General features: G+C 40.1%; 1 protein-coding gene across 10 annotated transcripts in view; it reads left to right on the forward strand.

The window, feature by feature from the left end:
• ESR1 (estrogen receptor 1) overlaps positions 1-26,986 on the forward strand; it is a 380,558-nt gene that overhangs the window by 150,958 nt on the left and 202,614 nt on the right. For all 10 annotated transcript variants that reach the window (XM_034669311.1, XM_034669310.1, XM_034669319.1 and 7 more), the window contains one exon: positions 16,505-16,621. In XM_034669311.1, coding sequence (XP_034525202.1) covers positions 16,505-16,621 — 117 coding nt within the window. The remainder of the gene's footprint in view (positions 1-16,504; positions 16,622-26,986) is intronic.

Raw genomic sequence — 26,986 nt, forward strand, 5'->3', positions numbered from 1 at the left:
ACATTAGATCAGTCTGGAGATAGTGCTTGATCTTCACCTCGATTATCTGCCCTGTGCCATGAACTCCCTGTGCCGAGTGGCACCGGAAGCTGCTCATGAAACGAACTCTAGCAATTCATTCTGCTCTCACTTCTTCATTTAGAAATTTTGTTATTTTTTAAATTCTGAAAATAGTTGGATAAAAGGTAGAGAAGTCATTTTGAAGTAGCTGGAAAAATTGAAAGCGAAGCATTATCTTCTACTATAATGGACTAATTACTGTAATGATTCTATTTTGTTTGTTCAAAAGTACATCTATACCTTTAAGAAGGTCTTGGGATAGAAAAGCCCCCAATGACGAGGAGCTGACACTGTCTCCTGGGATAGACTATCTGAAGTCCCAGGGAGTTCCGAGGTCTGCATTGGCTCCTGGCTGCCCAGGTTCGGGGTCAGTAGTGCAAGCGTAGAGCGTTTTTTTGGGGCTCACGTCCCCACTTTCCTTGGGGCAGAGACAGAATATTTCCTTGCATTAACTCTTAGAAATATCACGAGTATCTTAGTGATTTTCTTTTGTTTCTTGTGTGTGGTTTTTCTTTTTAGAGATATTAAATTTTCTCACTCGACTGTCATAATGCTGGAGCTTCTTTATCCAAATGAATTTTAGTTTTTGCAGCCATTCTCTTTTAAAGCTCTTCATTTTCACCTCCTTGAGAAGGGAGCTCTTGTAAAATACTGCTGCTACTACTAGATCAGTCCCTTCGCTCTTGTAGTGTTTGCATGTGGCGAAAGCTGTCAGAGCCAAGGAACCACTGACACAGACAAGGAAAAGAAAGTTGGGTGGGACTAAGGAGCGACAGAGGATCACGGGATGTGCAGGCTGGCAGCTGCCGTGGGCCCTGCCCTTACCACGTGGAAAGGCTGCTTTGCCTGAGGAGAGGCAGTGGCTGATTGGGAAGCAGAGACCGCACAGTGAATCACAACAGACTGGATTTTGAGGGAGAGGAAGGGGATGATTCTGAGATGTTGAGTCAGGATGTGCAAATTTATTTTTTATTTATTATTATTTTTTTAATGATGCATTTGGACAACTGAGCAAAAGACTGGGAGTTGAATTTGAGATGCGTCCTGTCCCACTACACTGCTTCTTGATCCATTCTTGTTTGTTTTTAGTATCTTTTCCGTGAATTAATACATTATTTTCAATTGCTGCATTATTCCCCTTAAGGAGTTTATCTTTATATTTTAAGTAGAAACTAGACTCACACCTGGTCTGGTGCGGTCCGTTTAGGATGGCCCTTTTGCTTAAAACTATAACTGGATTAGGGATTGCTGTGATTTATAGTTCATGGTATGAAGTCATTTAAGTACTTAATAGTATATTTAAAGTGAAAGGAATAGAAATTAAAGACTGAATCATTTACCAAGAAATAACAGGTCAGGTTGATTCATTTTTGCAACACTTAGTAGAGATTTGTTCCTTTCTTCAAAATCGGCTTTGTTTCCGTCACCAATTAAGTGGAGTGAACTATTATAAAAACGAATATGAGTCAGGCTACAGTAGCATTTTTCCAAGAAAAGCTTTACAAGAGGAGTCATTTTGGGGCTATCTGCTTTGTACCTGCTGCTACGGCAGGAGATCCAGAAGGGGTCAGAAAAACAAGGCTTCATGTTCATTAACCTTTTACTTTTTTCTTATTTCATCCATTTTTTTTCAACTTCCATGACTTATGATACACAAAATATCATGACTGTTCTTTACCCTCAGTGTATTTTTTGCATTTTTAACCCAGGTCATAGTTTGTCACAATTTATAAAAGACAGCTAATAAAAATGATTTTCACATGAGAATTTGCTATACAATTATAAATTGCCATAAAAATACTAGTTATCATCATTATGGCTTATCAGCTATGTCATTTTATCAAAATTATTTCATGTATTAGGTAGATCTTCTCGTTTCAAGTGACCAAAATCAAATTCAAACTAGCTTTGGGGTGGAGGGCAAAGAGTAAGTTTTGGTGGAAGGCTACTTGAGTGTCTTGGTTAACTGCAGTTGTGGTAGGGGTACAGCCAGACCTTGGTGACCGTGGGCCCAGAGACTCAGAGCCCATCAGAACCCCAGCCTTGCTTCTGCTCCTCTCTCTGTGCCAGCTTCACACTCTCTGGAAACTTGTGTGTTTTCCCTAAGAAGGGAAGCAGGGCTGGTGACAGCTGCCAAGCCTCACATCTTGTGACGATCTTCCATTTACAAGATACTAGCAGAAGGGCTCTGATGGGCTCACCTTTGGTCAGGGACCCATTGCTGTACCAACTGGCTGTTGTTGTGGGACAGAGTCACATTTCACAGGTGATCCTGGGAGCTTACCTTGAGTTGTTCCAGAGAAAAGGATAGCATTGTGTGCCAGACACCCCTATCGGTGTCTGTCATACCTGATGTCTCTGAACTTCCATTTCCTCAGTTATAAATGGCACAGTGATTTCTATGTTGTTGGGCTGATACAGTGGTGAGAGAATATGCTCAACCTGTAAAGAGTCATCATCATTCTTACCTCCCACTGGCTCTATCAAGTTTCCTCTAGGGCAGTTTTCTATTCTGAGGCTGAGTAGAGCAAATATCTTAACATTTCATTATTTTGCTTCTAAATCAATCTTTACCTTACTTCTTAAACATACATTTCTTTCTTATAGCTAGCACCTGAAAATTAGTTAACATTTCCACTACAAAACCAAAGGAAGAGAGTCAGGGATTTGAAAACTTCTCTGTGGGTGTCTACCTCTTACCTGTTCATCTTTATCTTATCTAGAATGTTGGGGCATGCCTGGGTGGCTCAGTTGGGCGCCCGACTCTTGATTTTGGCTCTGGTTGTGATCTTAGGGTCGTGCACTGAAGCCCTGCATCAGGCTTTGTACTCAGTGGGGAGTCTGCTTTCCTGCCTCTGCTTGTGTGTACACTCTCTCTCTCTCTCTAAAAGAAATAGATAAATCTTTGAGAAAAAAAAAAAAAAAGAATGTCAAGCTGGAGTGCCTGGGTGGCTCAGTTGGTTGAATGTCTGACTGTTGATTTCAGATCAAGGTCTTGATCTCAGGGTCGTAAGTCGAAGCCCCTTGTTGGGGCTACTTAAAAAAAAAAAAAAAGAATGTTAAGCTTTGGAGAGCACAGACAGTGTATCCTTGGGTCTCTCAAATATCAAGTACAGGTATTCTTCGTTTTCCTGAAAGTTCATGTTAGGCCACTTTACTTTTATTAAAGACCTACATTAGTAATGACTTTTATTGTAAAAGCAAAATCCTCTTCAGATTTTTTTCATTTAGCAGAAGCAGGTACTAATGTAGGTCTTCCGTAAAAATCATGTGGCCTTAATGCAAACTTTTGGAAAGCCAGGGACACTCTTTGCTTTACAACATTTTGTCTTATAAAGAATTTCATAGGAATGTTCTACTTTTGGGGGGGGGGCAGAAACCTATATATAGCTTTTTGCATATAGCAGAGACTCGAAATTGCTTGAATGAATGAAATTTTTTTCTGCTACATCACTTTTTTTTTTTTTTTTTAAAGATTTTATTTATTTATTCGACAGAGATAGAGACAGCCAGCGAGAGAGGGAACACAAGCAGGGGGAGTGGGAGAGGAAGAAGCAGGCTCACAGCAGAGGAGCCTGATGTGGGGCTCGATCCCATAACGCCGGGATCACGCCCTGAGCCGAAGGCAGACGCTCAACCGCTGTGCCACCCAGGTGCCCCTCATCACTTCTTTTTGTAAAAATTTTTATCTAGTCTTCCCTTACTTAAAATATCCTTAAAAAAAGAACAAATATAGTGCTTAACTTGCATTGTACAGAATTAGAGGCAAATACTTTTTAAATTAAAACTTGTTGAATGTATAGATTATTGGGATAGACTTTATCTTATGGTTGGGTGAATTGAAATAGACCGTTTTAAATCTTGCCATATCTTTGTTAGTGACACCAAAGAATATAATCTCTTTCTATGAAAACATTCCCAAAGAGTGGGCTCTGCTTCCAAATTAGCCTAGAATTTTTTAGTAAATTAGAAAAAAAAAACTTCATAATAACCTTTATAATTGCCACTTCAAAATGGGAGTTTGGAGTGACACCAAATTATTAATCAGTAGAGAAGAGTAGATTTCAAAAAGGTAATTATACCAAATTTAACACCTCTTGAAATATATTCTGTTAAATAAATATAGTCTCTCTTCCCTGTTCTTATTTGTAAGTAATGAGGATAATTCAGGTACCTTGAATCAGAAATCAGAGTACAATTGGCTTAATAGTTTGGGGCTTACTTCTGGCTATATATGACTTTTGCTCTTTATCTTCTTGGACAGGAGAGGCATCCACATTCTCTTTAAAGCCTAGAAGTGAATGATTAGTGTAGTTTAGCTCTTCTCGAAGAGTCATGTTGTGACTTCCCCACATTCCTGGACAGTTAGACTGTAATTCTTGGTTGTTTGAAAAGCTGTTTGAATGTATTTTAAGAAGCTTGAATAAATGGCTATTTTTCTTACAGTTTTGCTTGCTTTTTAAGCACTAGAATAGTTTCCAGCTCTGACAGTTAGCCGTGTGCTGACTGGAGTGAATTTTTTTGATATGATGAAGTGTTTTGGATGATTTACACTTGACGACATGAATATAGCCTCGCAAGTTATATGGTGTGAATAGAATTGGTTAAAGGTAAAAAGGGATTATTTAACTACTAAGAAGATGATAGGTTATTATCGATTGATTTGAAGGATTGTCGTTCAGGTGCTGTTTCTACAAATTAGAGCTCTGCTGATCTGGAGATTTACTATCTAATAATAATGATGGCTAACAATGAGTGAGTACTCACCTTGCACCAGGCTCCTTGTTTTGGGTTTTATATACATCATCTCATTTAATCTTCCATGAAATTCTAGGAAGTTAACTCTATAATTTTCCCATTTTGTAGGTGAGGAAACTGAGGCATTTAAGAAGTAAAATCAGTATTCAACCCAACTAGTTGGAGGACAGAACCCGTTGTGTTCTCTTAACTGTTGTGTTCTGTTGTCTCCCTCAAGGGAGGAATCCTTCTGAAAGGGGCATTGGGAATGACGGCTGCCACTGTAGCTGCCTCCTTGTCCCACTAGGTTTAAAGGCAAGAGAGGGGCACAGCGTTGGCTGGGATTAGTCCAGCTTGCCAAGGGGAATGGGGCTGTTACCATGCATGGGCCAAATCCCAGGCCTCTCCCCCGCCCTCCATGCCTCCTTATATCCTACTTGGCAAAGGATAAAGGTTACTGATGACTTCACCCTCTGTATGGAGAGGAGACCTTGGTCCCTCCAGGGATAAAGGTTTGGGTCAGAGGAAGGGGTCAGGCCAGCAGGGGCAGGAGGAGGTCCCAGGCTTTGGGATAGGAGCAGAAACAGACTGGAGCCTCTGCCTGTGGCTTGGGTGTCTGCTACTCATTCTTTGCTGGAGTATCTGCAGGTTGAAAAACGTAGCTCATGCTTAGCCCTTTTCCTATTCTTTATAAAAGAAATGTGGTCATTTTCCCTTGCTTAATAAGGTTCTGGTGGTTAAGTTTATTACTTAGTCCAGGGGTTGTAGAGTAGAGAGAAATAACTGCTGGATAGGTGGTAGCAGAACTAGAAAAGGAATGAAAATTTTAATGCCAGGCTGGTTCTGGTTAGAAATTTTTAAAATGCTTTTTTAAATTATTATTTTGATTATTATTAAAAAAAACTATGAATGCACATTTTAGATGTTAAACAGTACAAGGTGGTACATGATGGAAAGTTAATGCCTTCCTCTGGTTCCCTACCAAAATCCATACTTTCTTGATAGGTAAACACTATTAATAGTTTCATCCAAAAATTGCGTACATATACACGCACATACACTTACACACATATGTATATTTTGGTTATATAAGTGGCATTATACTCTACACATTATTTTGTGAATTGCTTTTCTCACTGAATAATATATATTGGAGATTTTTTCATATTGGTACATATAGGTCTCATTTTTTTAAAAAACGGTTGTATTTTAGTCCATAGTAATACATTCTGTTGGCACAAAGTTTTATGGTTGACCAAGTGTTTACATATATTATCTCTCTGGCCTCATAGCAGCCACTAAAGGAGGTATCAAAAGGCCCAGAGGGATTGCCTGGTCAACTGGGATCCCATGAAGCCTAGGACTCAAACATGAGTCCAGTGCTCTGAGCATTGTGATGTCCCCCCAGTACCCCCATATTCCTTCCATTTAGTGCAGCAAGCACAGATGGAGATTGGCTGTTCAACAGTAAAAAAACAAAAAACAAAAAACAAAAAAACCACCAATCCAGAACCCCAAGAAGCCAGACAAAAAGGAAGTATGCTCCTCAGGAAGGTGAGAAAAGGCAATAATCAAAGTTTAGAACCAGAATGGGCTCTTTTTCCCTTAACTTTTATAGATGAGAGCATGGGGCCAAGAATCCAACAGTTTAGCTTGTTCAGGGCACCCAGGCCATTTTCTTTCTGGAGGCTAGTTCTCAAGGTTGGTAGGAGAGAGGAGACTGTTGACTTTTCCAGGCTGTCTTGTTTTCATTAGCTGGAATGGGGTGTGGACAAGCAGATAGACTGAGAAGTCCGAACACCCTTGAGAAATGAGAAAATTCTTTTCTGAGCATTGTGGAGTGGCTCTTCTGAGAATCTCCCCATAGGGCAGTCTGGCCGCACAGACCTGAGCTGTCTGGACGCACAGAAAGTGTGGATTTAATACATTCCCACACATTTGTTTACTGAGCATCTAACACTCATCTGGATCTTCGCTAAGCTGCAGGGAAACTGCCCTCAACCACGAGGACTAGAAAACACATGAGAATATCTGTGCTGCTTTGGGTTAAATTTACCATGCAAATAAGGACAAATAAATACAAAACAGTTGTCCTTATGCATAGGTTTAGTTTTATCAAACAACCCTCGCGTAAAGGTTCATGGGCAACACAATGAATGAACCCATTTATTATTTCTACTTGTTGGGAGAAATTGTTATTGAAGCTGAGAATGTAGACTGGTCATTATTTCTAAGTCTGACAGACTGTCTTTTGGCTTATTTCCTCATTTTTGATATGGACTTAAAGATAAAAAGGGAATAACTGAACTCATGTTCTGATATGCTAGAGGAGTCTTCTGACCATTGAAACAGAAGCTCCTGCCTCTTCTTTCATGACTTTTATCAGGATACCTAGGAGGAACCTCACTAGAGCCTTCATTTTGGAGGGCTCCTGAAGAAGGATGAAACCCCTTATTTAACATTTACATGGCCAGAAGCTTAAAGGACATTCATATTCCACACTACATCAGATCTGAATAAACACCTTCTTTCCCTTCTCTCTGAAAGCCCTACAGTGTAGGAGTGAGAGGGTGGGACATCGTGCTTCTTAGTGACATGTGGAATCCAGGACAGTAAGCACAATGCAGCTCAGGGTCTCTGAGTTTTGCCCTCTTGCTCTGAGGCCCCTTCCCCCATTCCCCCTCCCTTCCTCAGCTTTGGACAAGAACACTTTGAAATAGTTTCTACTGCTTTTGGACGTCAGTGTTTGGACTTTAAATGACTCTAAGTTGGGAGAAATTTTGGGGAACTCTCTGGAAACAGTTGAACAGACCAAAGGAGAGGGGTCCAGTGGTGAGCTGAATGCTGCCTGGCTTTGAACTAATCACACTGGTTGTCACATTGCTCTCTTTTGTATGATGCTTATCTATTGTCCCAGAAGGAGCAATTTCAGAAAGTCCTTTTCTGGGTTGTAGAGCAGCCCTTGTTTATTTGTTGAGCCTTAAGAGGCATTATTGAAAGTGGTCCATTGTCTCTGGTGTATTATAATGAGATGGTGGTCACTGATTTCATTATGTTTTCCTTTATTGCAGCTGTTGGTTTGATCCTGGGCCAGGTGCTTAAAACAATTGTGGTTTCGCAGATGGTAAGCAAGGCTAGACAAGGAGAGGGATCATGTCATTCCCCTGGCCAAAATTTTTAGCAGACTGGGGCCTGACAAGGGCAAATAGAGGATTTCCTCTTCATTTTCATTTAGAAAAAGAAATTTTCCAGGACAGTTATCCTTCCTAGAATTCCTTTAAATATTTTTTCCTTTAAAAATACCCTTAGATGCAAATAATATTTTTATTTCCCTTAAAATATACCAGAATTGACTAGCTGTAAAAATATAATTCGGGCTGCATTATTAAGGCATGCCGTTTTTATTTGCATGCCATTACATACAGATGTGGTTGTGAAATAGTTCAAATCATGGCACATTGAATGTCCTCACTGGATTTTTAGGAATGTGTTCACTGAGACAGCCAAATTCTATTTCATTTTGTTTGGCTCATTGCACTGGCTGTAAATCAGAGAATATTCACTTTAATATCTGAGTCAAAATTTATTTCCAAACATAATACTGCAGTTGTTCTTTTACAGAAAGTAAATTTCTTATTTATTTCCCTAATACCTTGCCTTCTACTCTCTCTTTCTCTCTTTTATGTTGGAATGTGCTGAAAAGTCTTTCAGGGAGATTTTGATAAAATACGCTATAATCCACTGAAGAATATATTTCATGTGGTTAATCTCTCATATCCTTAACTTTGGGAGTCTTAGGAATCACAGGTTCTGGAAATAATTTCATTGCTGCTGCTTCTTTTTTTTTTTTTTTAAAGATTTTATTTATTTATTTGACAGAGATAGAGAGACAGCCAGCGAGAGAGGGAACACGCAGGGGGAGTGGGAGAGGAAGAAGCAGGCTCATAGCAGAGGAGCCTGATGTGGGGCTCGATCCCATAACGCCGGGATCACGCCCTGAGCCGAAGGCAGACGCTTAACCGCTGTGCCACCCAGGCGCCCCTCATTGCTACTTCTGAAATGCCCTCCTGATGTTATAATATTGTAATTACATTAGGGAGAAGCATTTTGATTATAGTTTAAAGTATAACAGTGTTTAGACATCTGGCTAGGTGTAGGTATTGAGTTCTTTTCCATGTCACCAGCCCCGTGGTGGTATTCCTGGAGTAACAGGACTTGTGAACGAGGCAGACACAGGCCTTTGATCATGGACCTGCCTCTAGTAGCTAAGTGACCTTGAGTAAGTTAGTCAGTCTCTTGGGGTCTCAGTTTCTGCTTCAATAACATGGGAGTTACAGTGACCTGAGCTGGCAGTTGTGATGTTTAGATGAGAAAAAGAGCTAAGGTCGCCTGGCACAGTGCCTGGTCTGTGGCGAGCACATGGCCAATACTGCTGACCAGCCCTCGGGCTCAAGGGCATTTTTTTAGAGGGAAATCTGAACAGGCCAACTTAAAATTTACACCTTTGAATCTTTTCCTGCCCTACCTCATGGAGATGCTTCTTACACATCCCACTTCATTTAAAAAAGTTGTGGTAAAATATATGTAACATAAAATTTCCCATTTTAATCATTTTTAATTCGGTGGCGTTAAGTACATTCACATTGTTGTGCAACTCTCACCACTCTTCATCTCCAGAACTTTTTCATCATCCCAAATGGAAACTCTGTACTCATTGCACAATAAATTCTCCATTCCCCCTTCCTGCAACTCCTGATAACTCCTGTTCAGTTTTCTGTCTCTATGAATTTGACTCCTCTAGGTACTTCATCTAGGTGGACTCATACGATATTTGCCCTTTTGGGTCTGACTTATTTCACTTAGCATGTCTTCAAGGTTCATCCATGTTGTAGCATGTATCCAAATTTTATTTCTTTTGAAGGCCGAATAAAACTCCATTTTATGTATCTACCATATTTTTAATCTATTTTCTGTGAATGGACATTTGGGTTGTTTCCAGATGTTGGCTATTGTGAAGAATGCTGCTGCGAACATGGGTATACCGATATCTGTTTGACTCTGCTTTCACTTTTTTTTTGAGCATATACCCAGAAGTGGAATTTCTGGATCATATGATCCAACTTCATTTTGACATGCCTCCCAAGGTTCAGTACTGCATTTATAATAATAGTTTGTTGGGTAGTTGCTTGTTGGTGTGCTACTGAAATCTCAAATACAACATGTTTCAGATTATTCCACATCTCTTCATCCCACCCCACCCCCAAATCAGATCCTCTTTTTGACTAATGATAAGAATAATTTTTGAGACATCCTGGCGCAAGCCACCAGAATCTTTGACCTCCTTCTCCTCCTGTTCTTCCTCCTCTAGCCCTAAGAATTTGGCAAAGCTAATTTAAGCTTTTTTACCTCTTCTCTCTGCCTTGTCTGCTCTGCTACTCAGAGATGATTAATGCATATTTTGGTATTTTTTTTCCCTTGGCATTACCTTGAACATTTTTAATCCTTCATTTTCTAATGAAAATCATATATTTTGAACTCTCATTTCCACAACAGATTCTCTTAGGACCAAGTTTTGCTCTTGTGGACCTGAGTTTTGGGGTCCTGGGTATGGCAGCCATCTTCTCAGTCATTACTTCCTTTATAGAACTCCAGCCTGCCCCCTCAAAAGGCCTGTGCTCCAGATGGGATTGAGGTGGGGGCAACACAGAGCTTTAGCAACTCCATTTTGTTCAGGTAACAAATACTTGTTGAGCTCCGCTGTGTGCCTGAGAATGTGCTGGGCACAGGATAAATGGTGATAAATGAGACGGATATAGTCCATCTCTTGTCAAGCCTATAGTCACCTGGGGATTGTGACAAGCAATTAAAGTCCAATGTAGTAAGCAGCACGACAGGACAAAAGCTAGGCATCATTGGAGGGACAGAAAGGAACCCCATCTTGACTGACACACCTGAAAGATTAATGGGAGCCAGTTGGGCTAAGAGTAGGGGAAGTGTGCTCCCACAAGAAAGAATGGTGTGTGCAGTCCTAGGGGTAAGAAGAAGAAGGGTATGTTAGAACAGGACATGGTTAGAACTTAGAGAGTGGTAAGAGATAAGGCCAGGAAAGGAGGTAGGGGCTGATTGGGAACAGCTTGGTAAGCTGTTTTAAGGCATTTAGATTTTATCCCTAGAGCTTTGAGGAACATCAGAATATTAAAGCAGGATAGTGGCATGGTGGTGTATGATTTTAGAAGAATCACCTGGCAACACAATGGGGAATGGTTGGCAGGGGAAGGGTGGAGGCAGGGGGTGGCTTAATGGGCCGCTGTGATAATCTGGGCTGGAGATGGTATGAGTTATGGTAGGGATGGTGGGCCCAGGGAAAGATTGATTTTGTTTTGAAGAAGAATTTAAAAATAATTGATTTGATCAGTATGTGCATGTGTGTGAGGGTTCGAGTGAGGAAGAGGGTAGAGAGTCTTGCAATAACACCAGGTCTCAGGCTTTGTGGTGTGGTAATAAAAAGGAAGAGACTGATGAGGAAAGATGACCATCAGTTGCTGGGGCACATCCATCTTGAAGAGGCTATGAAAAAGTCAAGTCTAAATGGACGGTGGGCAGGTAGGTATATGGGTGTGAATTTCGGCAAAAGAGATTTGGTCTGAGGTGACTGCCGGAGTGTGCTGAGGGAAAAGTGTGGCAAAAGGAAAGATACCCAATGTTATATTTCTCTCAGGATATTGCTTGTTTTATTTTTTTCAGCTTTATTGAAGCACAATTGACAAAATTATAAGATATTTAAAGTGTTCATTGTGATGATTTGATGTACCTATATTTTGTGAAAGAATTCCCTCCACTGATTTAGTTAACACATCCATTACCTCATGTATTTACTTTTTTGTGGTGACAACATTTAAGTCTACTTTCTTTTTTTAAAAATTTATTATTATTTTTTTATGATATGTTTGTCACCATACAGTACGGTCATTAGTTTTTGATGTAGTCCATGATTCATTGTTTGCATATAACATCCAGTACTCCATGCAATATGTGTCCTCCTTAATACCCATCACCGGCCTAGCCCAGTCCCCTACCCCCTTTCCCCTCTGAAACTCTCAGTTTGTTTCCCAGAGTCCATAGTCTACTTTCTGAGCAGATTTCAATGACACAAGTGTGATCACCTGTAGTCACCATGTTATACATCAGATCCTTAGACCTTATTAGTCTCAAGACTCCACATAAGTCACACCATGCAGTATTTATCTTTCTCTGTCTGGCTTATTTCACTTAACATAATGCCCTCCAGGTTTATCCATGTTTTCACAAATGATAGGATTTCTTTTTTTTTTTTAAAGATTTTTTATTTATCTGACAGAGATAGAGAGACAGCCAGCGAGAGAGGGAACACAAGCAGGGGGAGTGGGAGAGGAAGAAACAGGCCCACAGCGGAGGAGCCTGATGTGGGGCTGGATCCCAGAACTCCGGGATCACGCCCCGAGCCGAAGGCAGACGCTTAACTGCTGTGCCACCCAGGCGCTCCTCTTTTTTTTTTTTTTTTAAGGCTGAATAATGTTCCAATATATTTATATAAATATGTAAATTATTTCTTTTTTCACATATCTGTCAACGGACATTTAGGTTGTTTCCATACCTTGGCGATTCTGAATAATGAATGCTGCTATGAACATGGTAGTACAGATATCTCTTTGAGTTAGTGATTTTGGTTTCTTTGGGTAAATACCCAGTAGTGGGAATATTGGATCATAGGGTAGCTCTATTTTTAATTTTTTGAGAAACCGCCATTCTGTTTTCCACAGCACTGCACCAGTTTGTGTTCCCGCCAAACAGTGCGTGAGAGCTTCCTTTTCTCCGAGTCCTCACCTGCTTGTTTCCATTTGGTCTGTTTTATATTTCTCTGGAATCTCTGACTATGGGTCGTTGCTTATTTGGGTAACTAGCAAGCGTCATCATTCTGTGTGTTGGTAACAGTGCAAAAACAACTGCTACTGACAGAGGGTAAAATAGGAAGAAAAGGAGAAACAAAAAGACAAGAGAAAGAATCCCAGAGACCTGTGGGGAAAAGCTGTATGTGAGCCCATCTGCCGGCCCAGGAGCTGTGGGTTGGCCTGGTGGTTCTTGCTCCTTATGCTTTCTGCTTAGGTTTCATTCGTTTCTTCTTCTCTCTACTCCCAGTTATTCAGAGCCCACATTAGTCCAAAGGCATTATTTTTTATTTTTTGGTGGGCAACAAAATAGTGACCATTTCTCCAAAACGTCACCTGAGCCTCACATCGTGGCTTTGGACTTTTGCACTTCATCTGGGCCTGGGTAAAAGGCATGTTGGGGCTGGTCTGGTCACAGGTACATGGAGTTCTTCAGTGTCCTCAGTGAAAACACTGTTTCATTCATACAGTTGGTGTGAGGTGTTTTTTGTTTTTGTTTTTGTTTTTTTTTTTAATTAGCTCTACTTCAATGGGATAGGATTTTTGCAAGCATTGTTTTTACAAGAACAAATAATAAAGTTTAAAGTGAAGTTTCTTCTTAAAGAAACTAACTTTTTAATTGCTTCACTTGCTTTCATAACACACTTTTACTGGGGCACCTGGGTGGCTCAGTTGGTTAAGAATCTGACTCTTGATCTCAGCTCAGGTCTTGATCTCAGCGTCCTGAGTTCGAGCCCTGCCCAGTGTGGAGCCTACTTAAAAAAAAAATAAAACACCTTTACAAAATTATTATACTCAAAGAACAAGAACCTACCTTGCTGTTTTCCTTCTCTCATGTCAGCTGAAGACGTATAAAAGGTTGTTAATGATGTTTAATTAAGGTACTAAACTTACAGGTCGTATATCAAATATGTATCTATTCATTTTTTTCTTGTTGCCAATTTACCAATTCTAAATTTTAATGTAGTTGGAGCAGGAGAAAATTCGCTTTGTCACCAAGAGTTTGCATTACAAATATGATTCTGCTATGCATCTATTTTCTTTCTGATTAAGGGATGAATTGAGTTGCACAAATCCAGTGTATTTTATCTGTTAAACATGTTAGTTCAGGAATTTCACTTGGTTCTATAAAGATACACATCTACAATGATGGCCAGTGCAAACATAACATTTCACCAATTGGCCTCTGATCCAATTCAGTTCTCCCATCTTCTGGCTTGCAAAACAACTGGTTTTTGAAGAAAGTGAATCAAAGTTAATTTTTGGTTCGAATGGTTATTGACTGTTTTCTTCTGAGATTTAATATAGACTCATTTTTTTAGAGTTAAAATAAATCAGCATGTACAGCATAAACATCATAGGAGACCAAACACTGAAAGTTTCTTTGAGGTGTCAGAAGATGGCAACTTTTGCTTAAAGTTAACATCTGCCCAGGTAAATTTTGTTTCTGGTTCTATGATTTCCTCAGCTTGTCCCCGTTAATAAGGGCAGTTCAAAACATAAAAATTGTGCCTGGATATTTGAGGCAGTGTGTGGTCTCTTACTAAAGTGGTCAGTTTACAATTTTGCTCGCTAGTTTGCTGGTTCCTATTATGCAGGAGAAGAATGCACGTGTTAATTTGATCCGAAGCCTGTTTATATAGTACTTTTTATAATGTATATCTAAAGATGGAGAAGCAAGTTTTACGAGACCAACATTTCTTGTTACGGCCCCGCTCCACCCTATTCTAATTGAGATTGACCCTTAAGTTGAATAAAGAACAAAGAGTTCTGTAGAGAAAACACTTCAGTACATGTTGCATCTTGCCCTTGGTGAATGGGAAAATAGAGACACAGATGATCTGAATTAGAGGGTGCAATATTGCCTCACTTATTTTTTGAGAACGGGAAACATTTTAAAATAGTCCATGTCATCTCCATAGTCTAAATTCAGGTGTAAGATTTTATATTTATATTAATGGACTTCTTCATTAAAACATGGCAGTTATTTATTAATTTGTGGAGTTTCATATTCTGCACATTAGAAACCAGACTTCTTTTGAGGGATAAAGAAATGGAGGTGACTTCTAAATCTTAGAGCAGAAACTTCTTGTGGGCAGTTGGCTGTGGGTACCCAGAACTCAGAGAAGAGGGTTGGGCCGGGAGTACAAATCTGCAAGTCATCTGAGTTTATGACCGCGGAAACCGGAGCCATGGAGTAAATTCTCTTGTGGGAAAATTTGGAGTCCTAAGAAGGGCCTGACACTGAGCCCTGTGCTGCTGCTCCAGCTTAATGTTGGATGGAGGGAATCTGCAAATAACACTGGGAAGCCACAGCCCGAGGGGTGGAAGGAACACAGGGGAGTTCTGCATTATGGAAGCCAAGGGAAGAGCATGTTTCAAGAAGAAGAGAGGAACTGTCCGACGCTCTGATAGGTCATGTATGATGGGGACTGGAATATCTGTTGAATTCAGCAAGAGGAGTCATTTGATAGAAGGATTTAAGCAGCTTTTGTGGGGCAGCTAAGGTAGAAAACAGACATGGGTTGGGCCATGCAGAAGAGGTGAGGAAAAAGCAGACCTCAAGCGTGTAGACCTTTCCAAGGAGCTGAACTGAGAAGGGGTGGGATGTAAGATCAAAGTTTGAGAGTGATGTGAGGTCACGGGAAACCTTTTTTGTGGGACAGAGTTGCACGTGATGAACCTGAAGAGAGATGCAGTAAGTAAGTGGTACAACAAAGAGGATCAATAATAAAGTAACAGTAGCAACAACAGTGTTTATTGGGTGCTCACCACGTCCAGGGCACTGTGGTGGGCCCTTGGCAGGTATCTCACATTGAATTCTTAGAATACTGCCACATAATGGACGCCATTATTTTCTCCAGGTTAGAGAGGGGTGAGACCTAGAGATGTTAACTACCCCCTCTCAGCGTTCTCCAGCTAGTAAGGGAAGGACTAACTTATCAACCTAAGGACTGAGCTTTGCTGCCACCCCAGCTCACCACCCTGGACTTGAATTTAGGTGTTCCGGTGATGGGTAGTAAGGAGGGCACGTATTGCATGGTGCACTGGGTGTTATACACAACTAATGAATCATCGAACTTTACATCAGAAACCGGGGATGTACTGTATGGTGACTAACATAATATAATAAAAAATCATTAAAAAAAATAAAACAGTTATAACCTGGGTAAAAAAAAAAATGAATTTAGGTATTTCAGGGTGCATTTGAATACCTACCCAAAGATTTTCTAAATTCTATTTGAAGAAAGGCCACTTTGAAACTCTCTGAAAGTTCTAATAGTGTTATTCCAACAAGGATTTTAGCTAATGGTGTGGGTCGAAGAAAAAAAAAAAAGCTTTCTTTGCTGAGAAAATGTGTGAGTGTGCCTTTTGCCCCCAAATATAAGCTGTATGAACTGAAGGTGATTTGCCCAAAGGAATCACGAAGCAGTTGACTGAGGCAAAAATCAAGTCTAGGAGAGTCCGTGCCCCCCCCCCCCCCCCCCCCCCNGGTCGAAGAAAAAAAAAAAAGCTTTCTTTGCTGAGAAAATGTGTGAGTGTGCCTTTTGCCCCCAAATATAAGCTGTATGAACTGAAGGTGATTTGCCCAAAGGAATCACGAAGCAGTTGACTGAGGCCCCGCCCCGACGGAGAAGGGCAGCAAAGGGATGGCATGCCGAGGTAGCAGCACAGTCAGGCAAAGTAAGTGATAGGAAACATCCCCCAATCGTCTTCCCTGTAGATTCTGACTGGCTGTGTTTCCCGAAATAATATTAATTCTGCCCTCTTGCTTTTCGTAGGACATAATGACTACATGTGTCCAGCTACCAACCAGTGCACGATTGATAAGAACAGGAGGAAGAGCTGTCAGGCCTGTCGGCTCCGCAAGTGCTATGAAGTAGGCATGATGAAAGGCGGTAGGTACCTGCCCCCGCAGGGCGCCCACCGGGGAGGGGCGTCTCTGCCTGGCCCCCCAGCGCTGGCTACTTCGGTCCCAACAACCGTGGCAGGGCAGTGTTTTCCCTTCTAATTAGTTGTTTCCTATTCCTATTCCTATTTTTCTTTGCAACAAAAGTATTTTTATAACATATATATATATTTTAAAATAGGAAGTGCCTGGAACTGGGGATTCTAACATGCCATTTTGTTTTATATTTTAGATGTAAATACTTATATTTTATTTTATTTTATTTTATTTTATTTTATTTTTTTTTAAAGATTTTATTTATTTATTTGACAGAGAGAGACAGCCAGCGAGAGAGGGAACACAAGCAGGGGGAGTGGGAGAGGAAGAAGCAGGCTCATAGCAGAGGAGCCTGATGTGGGGCTCGATCCCATAACGCCGGGATCACGCCCTGAGCCGAAGGCAGACGCTTAACCGCTCTGCCACCCAGGCGCCCCAATACTTATATTTTAAATCAGAGGTGTGTGGGAGGTGGCGGTGAAAGGAGAGGGAGACTGCTCAGTGAATTATTCTAGAAATATTTTTCAGTGACTGTTTATATTGCTAATGCTAGAAAACGATGTCTGAGAAGAAGCTTTCCCTAAATTGAGACTTGTAAATGTGAGAGCTGAATAGCTAATTTGTAGTCTTCCAATCTCTTTTTTTTTTTTTTTTTTTAAAGATTTTTTTTTTTTTTTTTTTTTTTNGGAACACAAGCAGGGGGAGTGGGAGAGGAAGAAGCAGGCTCATAGCAGAGGAGCCTGACGTGGGGCTCGATCCCATAACGCCGGGATCACGCCCTGAGCCGAAGGCAGACGCTTAACCGCTGTGCCACCCAGGCGCCCCTGTAGTCTTCCAATCTCTTAACATCCCTCAGGGAATTTGAATTTCAATCAAAAGGCAGCGTTTTTCCTTTCTTAGTTGAGTCAACCAGCAGCTCCCGTAACCTCAGCATCTGGCATAGCGCTGGGAGCAGTGGAGTGACTGCGGAGCGCTAACGAATCATGAGGCACTGAGGCATTGTGCCCATGTGCCTCCGTCTTTGTGGTAGGGTGCGTGCGCGCGTGCGCGCGTGCGGTTTTCTGCCCCCTCACCTGTCCAGTTTTCTTTTACGGAAATCCACTGTCTGGTTCTGAGGGTATTACCTGGTCTATAGATGTGGTTCCCTGATTGTTCTTGTCTTCTTGGGGGTCTTGTCTTGAGGAACACAGATGCCAGTCTTGGGTAGCCTTCAAAATACTGGGAGAGAACAAATAGAAAATGTGTAATTAAAGTCATGGCGCGTTCAGTGTTTCAGGAGGATACAAACGGGGGGATAACATAGGATTATGTTAGGTTTCCTGCTGACTGTAATAGGGGAAGAGCTTTCTGAAGGAGACGGGGCTTGAACATGAGTTAAGGAGAAGAGAGTTGCAATGAAAAAGAATGGAGATTGTGCAGGTGGAGGGCAACTAACCTTTAGCTTAATACTTGGATGAAAGAGGAAGTGGAAGGAAAACAAAGAACCTGGTTGCAAGGAAGCTTGCAGTCAAAGACTCCTGAGTTTCGTGGTCACAGATAAGCCTGCCAGGTTGGGATTTTACATACAGCATTTGGAATAAATTCTCTTGATGAGCAGACAATATGTTGAATTTATGCATTGTGTGAGCTGTGACTATATGTCTTGGATGTCTGAAAAAGCAGCTTTAATTCAAAGCGTAATTAATTCCAAGAATTTAACAGCCAGATTCAGAAAATGACACTTGGAGTCATAAATGGATTAAATATTTAAGGAATTCATCTTTCTTTGTACCATTAGAAAATTAGTCAGGCTTAATTAAACTCACAAAAAGCTTCTTAAGGTAAGTTGAAAAGTGACAGGAATATAACAGCTACATGTAAAAAGTTTAATTTGAACCAGTGGAGTCCAAGTTTAATGTGCTTCTTTGATGACTGCAGGTAGATTAAGCCCAGCCTCTTATGTTCTGTCTGAAAGCTGAAATAATCAACTCATGAATATGTCCAAAACATTTTTTCCTTTGAGGGTACCCACACATTGACCCCACTTCATAAAAATAATTCTGTTTTTCCTAATTTATATCCAAATACAGTCTGGCTGCATAAATATAAATTATGCATACTCATTTTTAATCTAACAAAAATTTTAATATGCAAAGGCATAATGAGAGTCTTCCCACTGTTTTCAAATACAACTCCAGATAATTCGAGTACACCTAGGCAGTCTGCATGTGCATGCATATACTTGTACAAGCGTATTTATGACTAAAATATATATCTGTGTTAGTTTGCTGCTATATTAGTCTGCTTGGCCTGTCATAACAAAGTCTACAGCCTGGGGGGCTTAAACAACAGAAATCAATTTTCTCACAGTTCTGGAGGCTCAAAGTCCAAGATGAAGATGCTGGAAAATCTAGTTTCTGGTAAGACCTCTCTTCCAGACTTTTAGATAACTGCCTTCTCACTGTGTCCTTTTCTCTGGGGGCACAGACATAGAGGGAACATTCTCTGGTGTGTGTCTCTCTTCTTCTTCTTCTTCTTTTTTTTTTAAGATTTTATTTATTCATTAGGAAGAGAGAGAGAGAAAGAGAGTGCGTGCATACATGCATGAGCAAGGGGGGAGAGGCAGAGGGAGAAGCTGACTCTCACCTGAGCCAGGAGCCCAGTGTGGGCTTGATCCCAGGACCTGGAGATCACAACCCCAACCAAAGGCAGACAGTCAACCATCTGAGCCACCCAGGCGCCCCATTTGTCTCTCTCCTTATAAGGGTGCTGGTGCTGGTGGGATTAGGATCCCACCTTTATGACCTCATTTAACCTTTAATCACTTCCATAAAGGCCTTATCTTCAAATACAGTCACATTGCAGGTTATGGGACTTCAACATGGGAATTTTGGTGGGAAATAATTTAGTCTATAACGTTTGTTGTTTCAAAATACTATAGATTGAAGGTCTTAAACCACAGAACTTTATTTTCTCACCGTTCTGGAGACTGGGAAGTCCAAGATCAGGGTGTTGGCAGGTTTGGTCTCATCTGAGGGTTTTCTCCTTGGTTTATAGATGGTCACTTTCTCAATGTGTCCTCGCATGGTCTTTTTTTCTGTACTCACACATCCTTGGTGTTTTTTCTTCTTCTTATAAGGACACCAGTCCTGTTGGATTAGGGCCCCACCTGTATGACCTCATTTGACCTTTATCATCTCTTTAAAGACCCTGTGTCCAAATAAAATAACCTTCTAAGGTGCAGGGGTTAGGCTTCAGCATGAATTTTGGGGGGAATAAAATTCAGGATATACCAGTATCTCATAGAGATTCCTCAGTGGTTATTCAGTATCTGTCTATATATAATAAAAGCATGTGTCTTTCTGGCAGTTTATATATGTGTGTAAGTTTTATGCCAAGCTTTAAAGTTGTAAAATTACAGGCTGTGCAAACATCTCATTTTAATTATATGTATAAAGCATTTTCCATTAAAGCAATGTAATTTATTGTATTTCCTACAACATGGAATACCACATATAACCTCATGACACCTTGTAGAACAACTCCCCAAATCCCACTGAATAAAGACTTAATTTATAATCGGAAGTACAAATATAACCATAAAATTTGAAATTACTTTGTAAAAACAGCTGTGACTAAATAAATCTTTATAACATTTCCTGCTGGTTTCATAAGAATCCAGTTTCTTCACCAGGCTTAACAGCAATTAGAATATCGAATCTCTGCCTATAACATAAAATGATTAGTTTCAGACAAAAGAGAGAGAACCATATACCTACTCCCTATTTTTATAACAAGGCTAAGTAAATTTACTGAAACGTTCTATCTGAAAGAGTATATAATATATCTACATGAAGAAATTATTTTGAATCTGTTTCGATGCCTATATTACCCTGAAAATCTCAGTATCATTACTAGATTTGGTTCTGAGCCACGGCAGTTCTGTAAGATGACGGATTTACGATGTGCTTTAGGGAATGCATTTCCCCATCGTAGTGCATGTGCAGGTCTCTCTGCCTCAGCGGCATTTTCCTTCCCATCCTGTCCCTCCCCTTCCGTCTTAGAAGGAGATTCAGTGTCTTTTCTTCAGGGAGGCTATGTTAGTTTCCAGTGTTCCACCTTTCAAAGCACTCAGCTCTTCTTGAGTTACCATAATTATTATTGTTAGCTATTCAACAACTGTCCATAAACTCTGTGATGGCAGGGACTCTGTCCTGTTTTCTGAGCTAGCCCTAAGCAAGTCACAAAGTAAGTGTTCAAGACATTTTTTTTTTTGCATGAACTGATGACTTAATTCATTTAAATAGTTATTTGTTTAAAGTATCTTACACGTGAGCTATTATGGAGCAACATGAATAGGACCCAGTCCCTTCTGTCACTGTCCTCTTGTTTCAAGACATTTGCATATGAAGTGGCAGAAAAGTCCAGAAGACAAGTTGAGAGTGGGTAGGAAGACGAAGATAACAAAAGACCAGTGGTCAATGGAAGTTCCGAGCTTTAGCCAGCCCCCCCTGTGTTAGTCCGACCCCAGATATTACTCAGACTCTCCGATTTCCAAGGGGAAGTGTATGTGTATATATACACACACACACCCACTCACCCACACACACCCACCCACACACACACACACACACACACAAGATTTATTTATTTATTTTAAAGGGGGGTAGGGGCAGATGGAGAGGGAGAGAAGTCCTCAAGGGGACTCCTTGTTGAGCATGGAACCTGACATGGGGCTTGATCACAGGACCCTGAGATCATGAACTGAGTTGAAATCAGGAGTGGGCTGCTTAACTGACTGAGCCGCCCAGGTGCCCAGGTGTATATTGTTATCAAAGAATCTGCTATTCTAGTTTGGTTTGGTGGAAAGGAGGAAGGACTTCAGAGATGGAATTCCTGGTTCAAATACTTCTTCTTAGACTTGCTGAGCAATCCTTCTACAGTCACTCTTATGAGCTTCATTATCCTCAGATGTGAAATAAAAATAAATAATTTCCACTTAACAAGTTTGTCACAAAAATTGGAATTCATAATGTATAAAAGTACTTTATAAATTTAAAGTACCACCCAAGTGTTAGCTACTATGTCTTTTCTTTTTTCTTTCTCCCTTCCTCTCTCTCTCTTTTCTTTTTTTGTTGGAAGAAAGAGAATGGTAATTTCATCACTTGTACTGGGTATAAATACCTAATTCCTCTGTGGGGAATAAAAACCTGACTCAGACACATTTGCTTTTTTGTTTTTTTTCTTTTTGGTGCCACATACTGGATTTTGGCTCACGATGAGTGAGATTTGTTGTGCTTTTCATTTTATGATGTCAGAGATTTATACAAACTTGTTAAAATTCTTTCCTCACAGCAGCCTCAGAAGTGTGTTGGTACCAAGGTTTTCATTTTTCACATGAGGAAATTGGCACATGAGAATTAATTGATTCAGGAAATTAATTGGTAGACATGTACTGCCCATCCTGGTTATGTGTTCTTATAATGCATTAAGAAGAAATTTGAAGGGGGAATAGGAGATACAGGCTTTCAGTTACGGTATGAGTAAGTCATGGAATAAAAGGCACAGCATAAGGAATATAGCCAGTGATATGTCATACCGATGTATGGTGACGGTAGGTATACTTGTGAGTGTAGCATAATTTATAAACTTGACAAATCACTATGCTGTACACCTGAAACTAATGTAACATTGTGTGCCAACTATACTCATATAAAAAAAAGATGAATTTGAATGAAATATTGACTAGTTTTTATTTTTACAACAGTGCTAGTTCAATTTTGAGAAATAATCCGAAACAATAAATAAATTAAAAAAATTAATGTTACAATTTTAAAATGAGAAGATAAGATACTAATAATATAGATGGGCAGATGTATGTTATGTGTCCAGAATAACTCAGAAACCCAATGAAGAATTGGAAAGTAAAATATTTCCTTATTGCCTAAGTTGAATATTTATCATTATGAGTGACTATAATTCATTGTACTGAAGGGATAACTTCCAATTCAGAAAATTAGTTTTCCCTTAATCCTACATTGGTTGACTTTTACCAAAAGTAATCAACTGATTATTTTCTTTTTTAAAGATTTTATTTATTTATTTATTATTTATTTATTTATGAAAGAGAAAGAGAGAGTGTGCGCGTGGGTGAGTGAGCCAGTGGGAGCCTGGAAAGGGGCAGAGAGGAAGGGAGAGGGACAAGCACACAGCGCAGAATGCAGAACCCAGTGAGGGTTCCATCCCATGACCCTGAGATCGATCCTGAGATCCTGACCTGAGCGGAAACCAAGAGTAGGACCCTTAACTGACTGAGCCACCCAGGCGCCCCAGTAATCAACTGATTATTAATATTAGTGATGATAAAGCCAAATCAATGCATTGAGAATGTAAATGTGAGGTTCTTTCTTGGGACTGTCCAGTAATTCGTATGAGGATTGTTAACTGCATGTGAATCTAAGCTTTTTCAGAAGGCAGGATTAGGGGTTCATGTTTAGGATTCGATTTCAGAAAAGTGTTAAAAAAAAGCTAGTTGCTCTTGAACAGAGAGATTCTGGATTTTTTAAAGAGCAACCTGTGTATTTATGCTATTAGAATATTATCTTACTAATTCATATTATGGATATTTATTAAAAATTTCCCCCATATGATTATTTTTCATTTGTAGACAAAGAAATATACTGAATCCAGTCCTTGAATCATATATAGGATCTTAAAGATTAATGAATCCAATGCTTTGCAACGTTTAAATCCATCATTTGCTTCTACCAGCAATAGCAGATTCTCTATCTATAAGACGGATAAAAGCTGATTTGGCATAACCTCTCTTCACTCAGTATGGTGTTTCTGAGAAACCTTCCAGGAACCCCAGGGCTCTAAGGCACACAGTTTGCAAACCACTGATCTAATCTAATTCCTTCATCTTCTAGATGAGAACACTGAGGCTAGAAAGATTATGTGACTTGCTCAAAGTCTCAGAACTATTTAGCAGAAGAATTGAGCCTAGAATTTCGATTCTAGACTCCGAGTTCTTTTTCCAGCATACCTCTTTACTGTAAGTACTCCATGCTAGCATTCACATTTAACATGAAAAATAATTGACTAAAAATATTGGTGGCATATAACCAAGTTAATGCATACAGACAGATACATATACCCCAGAGAGAAGAAATCCAGAGTAAAAGACACCACCTTTATTCTATTCTAGATGACGTGATACTAAGATGTCGGTGATCTGTTGACCCGGGGAGCTAAGGGAATTAGGCTTACCAGGCTCATAGCTAACCTGTGAATAGCTCTCTATTTCCGCTTTAGCAGTGGTGGCAGCACTGGCAGCAGTAGGGGATGTGAAATGTGTCAGGACTAACTCTGAATTTAAAAGAAAAGAGGAGGTAGGTAATGACAACACTGGGGTCCATTAATTTGGGATGAATGAGAACAATGAGATGACTGTGAGAATGAGAACTAATGGGAAGTAGTCATTCTGTTGAAGCATTGGTGAAAATGAAAGAGATGTCCTGATACATCATGCTGTCAGTTGCCTAATGGGGTAGAGGCGGGTCAGCATCTGTGACTGTTAGTTCAGCTGGGTGAAGCATGATGGCGGGTGGTCCAGTGCTTCCATCCTTGTAAGAGCCATGCTACCTTCAGACCTCTTGACATAGACGGAACAACTTTTTTACAGATTTGGCAGAGTATGATGGGATCAGCGCAATTGGAAGATTGATACCAAAACTACTTTTGTCAGGGTTACCAATGACCTTGATGTTGTTAAGTCCAACAGTTATCATCACTTATCTTGACCAATTAGCAGCCTTTGACACAGTTAGTTTTCTCCTCTTTAATCTACTTTTTTTACTTGGCTTCCAGGACAATATTCTCTTTTAGTTTTCTTCCAGCCCTACTGGTCACTCCTTTTAGGTCTTCTTTGTGTGTTTCTCATCATCTTTACTGACCTCTAAATTTTGCAGTGGCTCAGGGTTTAGTCTAGGGACCTCTTCTGTTTTCTATTTGTACTCCTTGTCAGTATCCTCTAGCCCGAGGGCTTTAAATACCATTTATATGCTTAGATTAGTGACCGCATATAATAGGCAATCAGTAAATAGTTGTACCATGCATGAATTACTAGAATGAATGAGTAAAATGGAAAGTACATCATTATAGCTGTAAAGCTCTGTATAGCTTGAGAAGAGATTGAGTTTTTTTGTTTGTTTGTTTGTTTTTAATTAAGGGAGACTGCTTGGAACTTAAAACCTGCAGTATAGAAGTTAGCTTTGACTTATAGAGTCAGCAGGACGTCATCAGTGACAAACAACAGTAAGCATCTATTACATATCAGGGAGATCAGCTAGGAGACTGTTGAGATTAGCTGGGTTCACGCATATGTCTGGAAATCAAGCTGGCTCTTTTGGCTAGCGCAGCTGGGGTGAATTCAGTTTTGTTTCACATGTTTCTCATCCTCCAACAGGCTCATGCAGGCATATCCTCATGCTAATGGCAAAGGCACAGAGGAGAACAAGCCCCAAATCACAAGCCCATTTCAAGCCTTTGCTTGCATTATCTGATGATATCCAATGGGCCCAAATAAGTCAAATGTCTGAGTCCTTAAGCTTCATGGGGTGGGGGTGGGGGGTTCTGAGTTACATGAAAAGGTTGAAAAACTGGGGCCATTTTTGTAATTTATCACAATCAGAAAGATGAGTTTTTCAGGTTTTGGACTGAAAATAATTACAGAGTCATAGAATCTCAGATGTGGAGGGGACCGATGAGTTTATTTACCATTCCACCCTCAGTGCAGGAATCCTGTGTGTAGCGCTCCTGATAGCTTGTGTTGGAGTGCTGAAAACAGATGGTGCATTTTATTTTCATGCCTCTCTTAGATATATGATGAATGGACACAGTGAGTTAGAAAAACCCAGAAGCAGATGTGAGCCAGTATTCCTGGAAAGATATGGGCTAGTTTCAGATATGCTAGATTTCATTTATTCAGATGTGGGTTCAGCATATGCATGTGTCTGTTACAACTGCTTATGAATGCAAATTAAAAAGGAATGAAATGTAAGGCTATTTAATATTTCAGAAGTTTCCTGCATATATAAAATTAACCAAAGAACACTGACAATCATACTTTTATTTTTATTTAAGTTACAGCTAGAATACTGTTTTAATTTTTTTTTATACTGAAATAATTGGATTGCTTATTTAGAGGTCAGTTTAGTTCTTAAAGGATGGAAAGAGGGAGCTTCATTTACTTTTCTAAGAATGACCTGGCAAGTTAGAAGGAATGCTAACAGTTTTTTAAGACCAGGCAAAAATTTCAGGACAGATCTCTCTTGCTCCTGCGGTTAGCTTTTGCAAAAGTAAATTGGCCTTGAAATGATGTAAAGATCCTTTCTGGGGCTAGAACTTATAAAATGTAGAATTTTGGGACAGTAATTGTATGAATGAATTGGTGCTTTTAAATTCTGTAAACCAGGGGCGCCTGGGTGGCACAGCGGTTAAGCGTCTGCCTTCGGCTCAGGGCGTGATCCCGGCGTTATGGGATCGAGCCCCACATCAGGCTCTTCTGCTATGAGCCTGCTTCTTCCTCTCCCACTCCCCCTGCTTGTGTTCCCTCTCTCGCTGGCTGTCTCTATCTCTGTCGAATAAATAAAAATAAAATCTTTAAAAAAAAAAATAAATAAAAAAAAAAAATAAAATGCCAACTTCATCTTATTTAAGTCCTTTTCTATACTTTTTATGCAAGTCCCCCAAGCCACACTGCTTTATTTATTATGGGTTTAAGGTATAGTTTAATATCTGGGAGAGCTATTCTCCTCTTACCCTTCTCTTTCTCCTAGAATATCTCCTTCTTTTTCCATATGGCAGTCTGTCCCCCCAAACTGTCATGTTTTCACCGAGAATGCATTAAAATTATAAATCAACCAAGGGAGAAGAGATAGCTCTATGATGTTGAATTCTCCTACCCAAGAATATGACAGAGTATCATTTTTTATCTACTTTGTGTCATTCGTCAGTCTACTTAAAGTTTTACTCATACAGATCTTGCACATTTCTTTTTCTAAATATTTATTTATATTCATTCATTCATTCATTCATTCATTCATTCATTCATTCATTCATAAAGTAGGTTCCATGCCCAGCCTGAAGCCCAATGCTGGGTTGAACTCACAACCGTGAGATCAAGACCTGAGCTGAATCAAGAGTTGGATGCTTGGGGCGCCTGGGTGGCACAGCGGTTAAGCGTCTGCCTTCGGCTCAGGGCGTGATCCCGGTGTTATGGGATCGAGCCCCACATCAGGCTCCTCTGCTATGAGCCTGCTTCTTCCTCTCCCACTCC

The sequence above is a fragment of the Ailuropoda melanoleuca genome, chromosome 10, assembly GCF_002007445.2.
Source record: "Ailuropoda melanoleuca isolate Jingjing chromosome 10, ASM200744v2, whole genome shotgun sequence".
Lineage (NCBI taxonomy): Eukaryota > Metazoa > Chordata > Mammalia > Carnivora > Ursidae > Ailuropoda > Ailuropoda melanoleuca.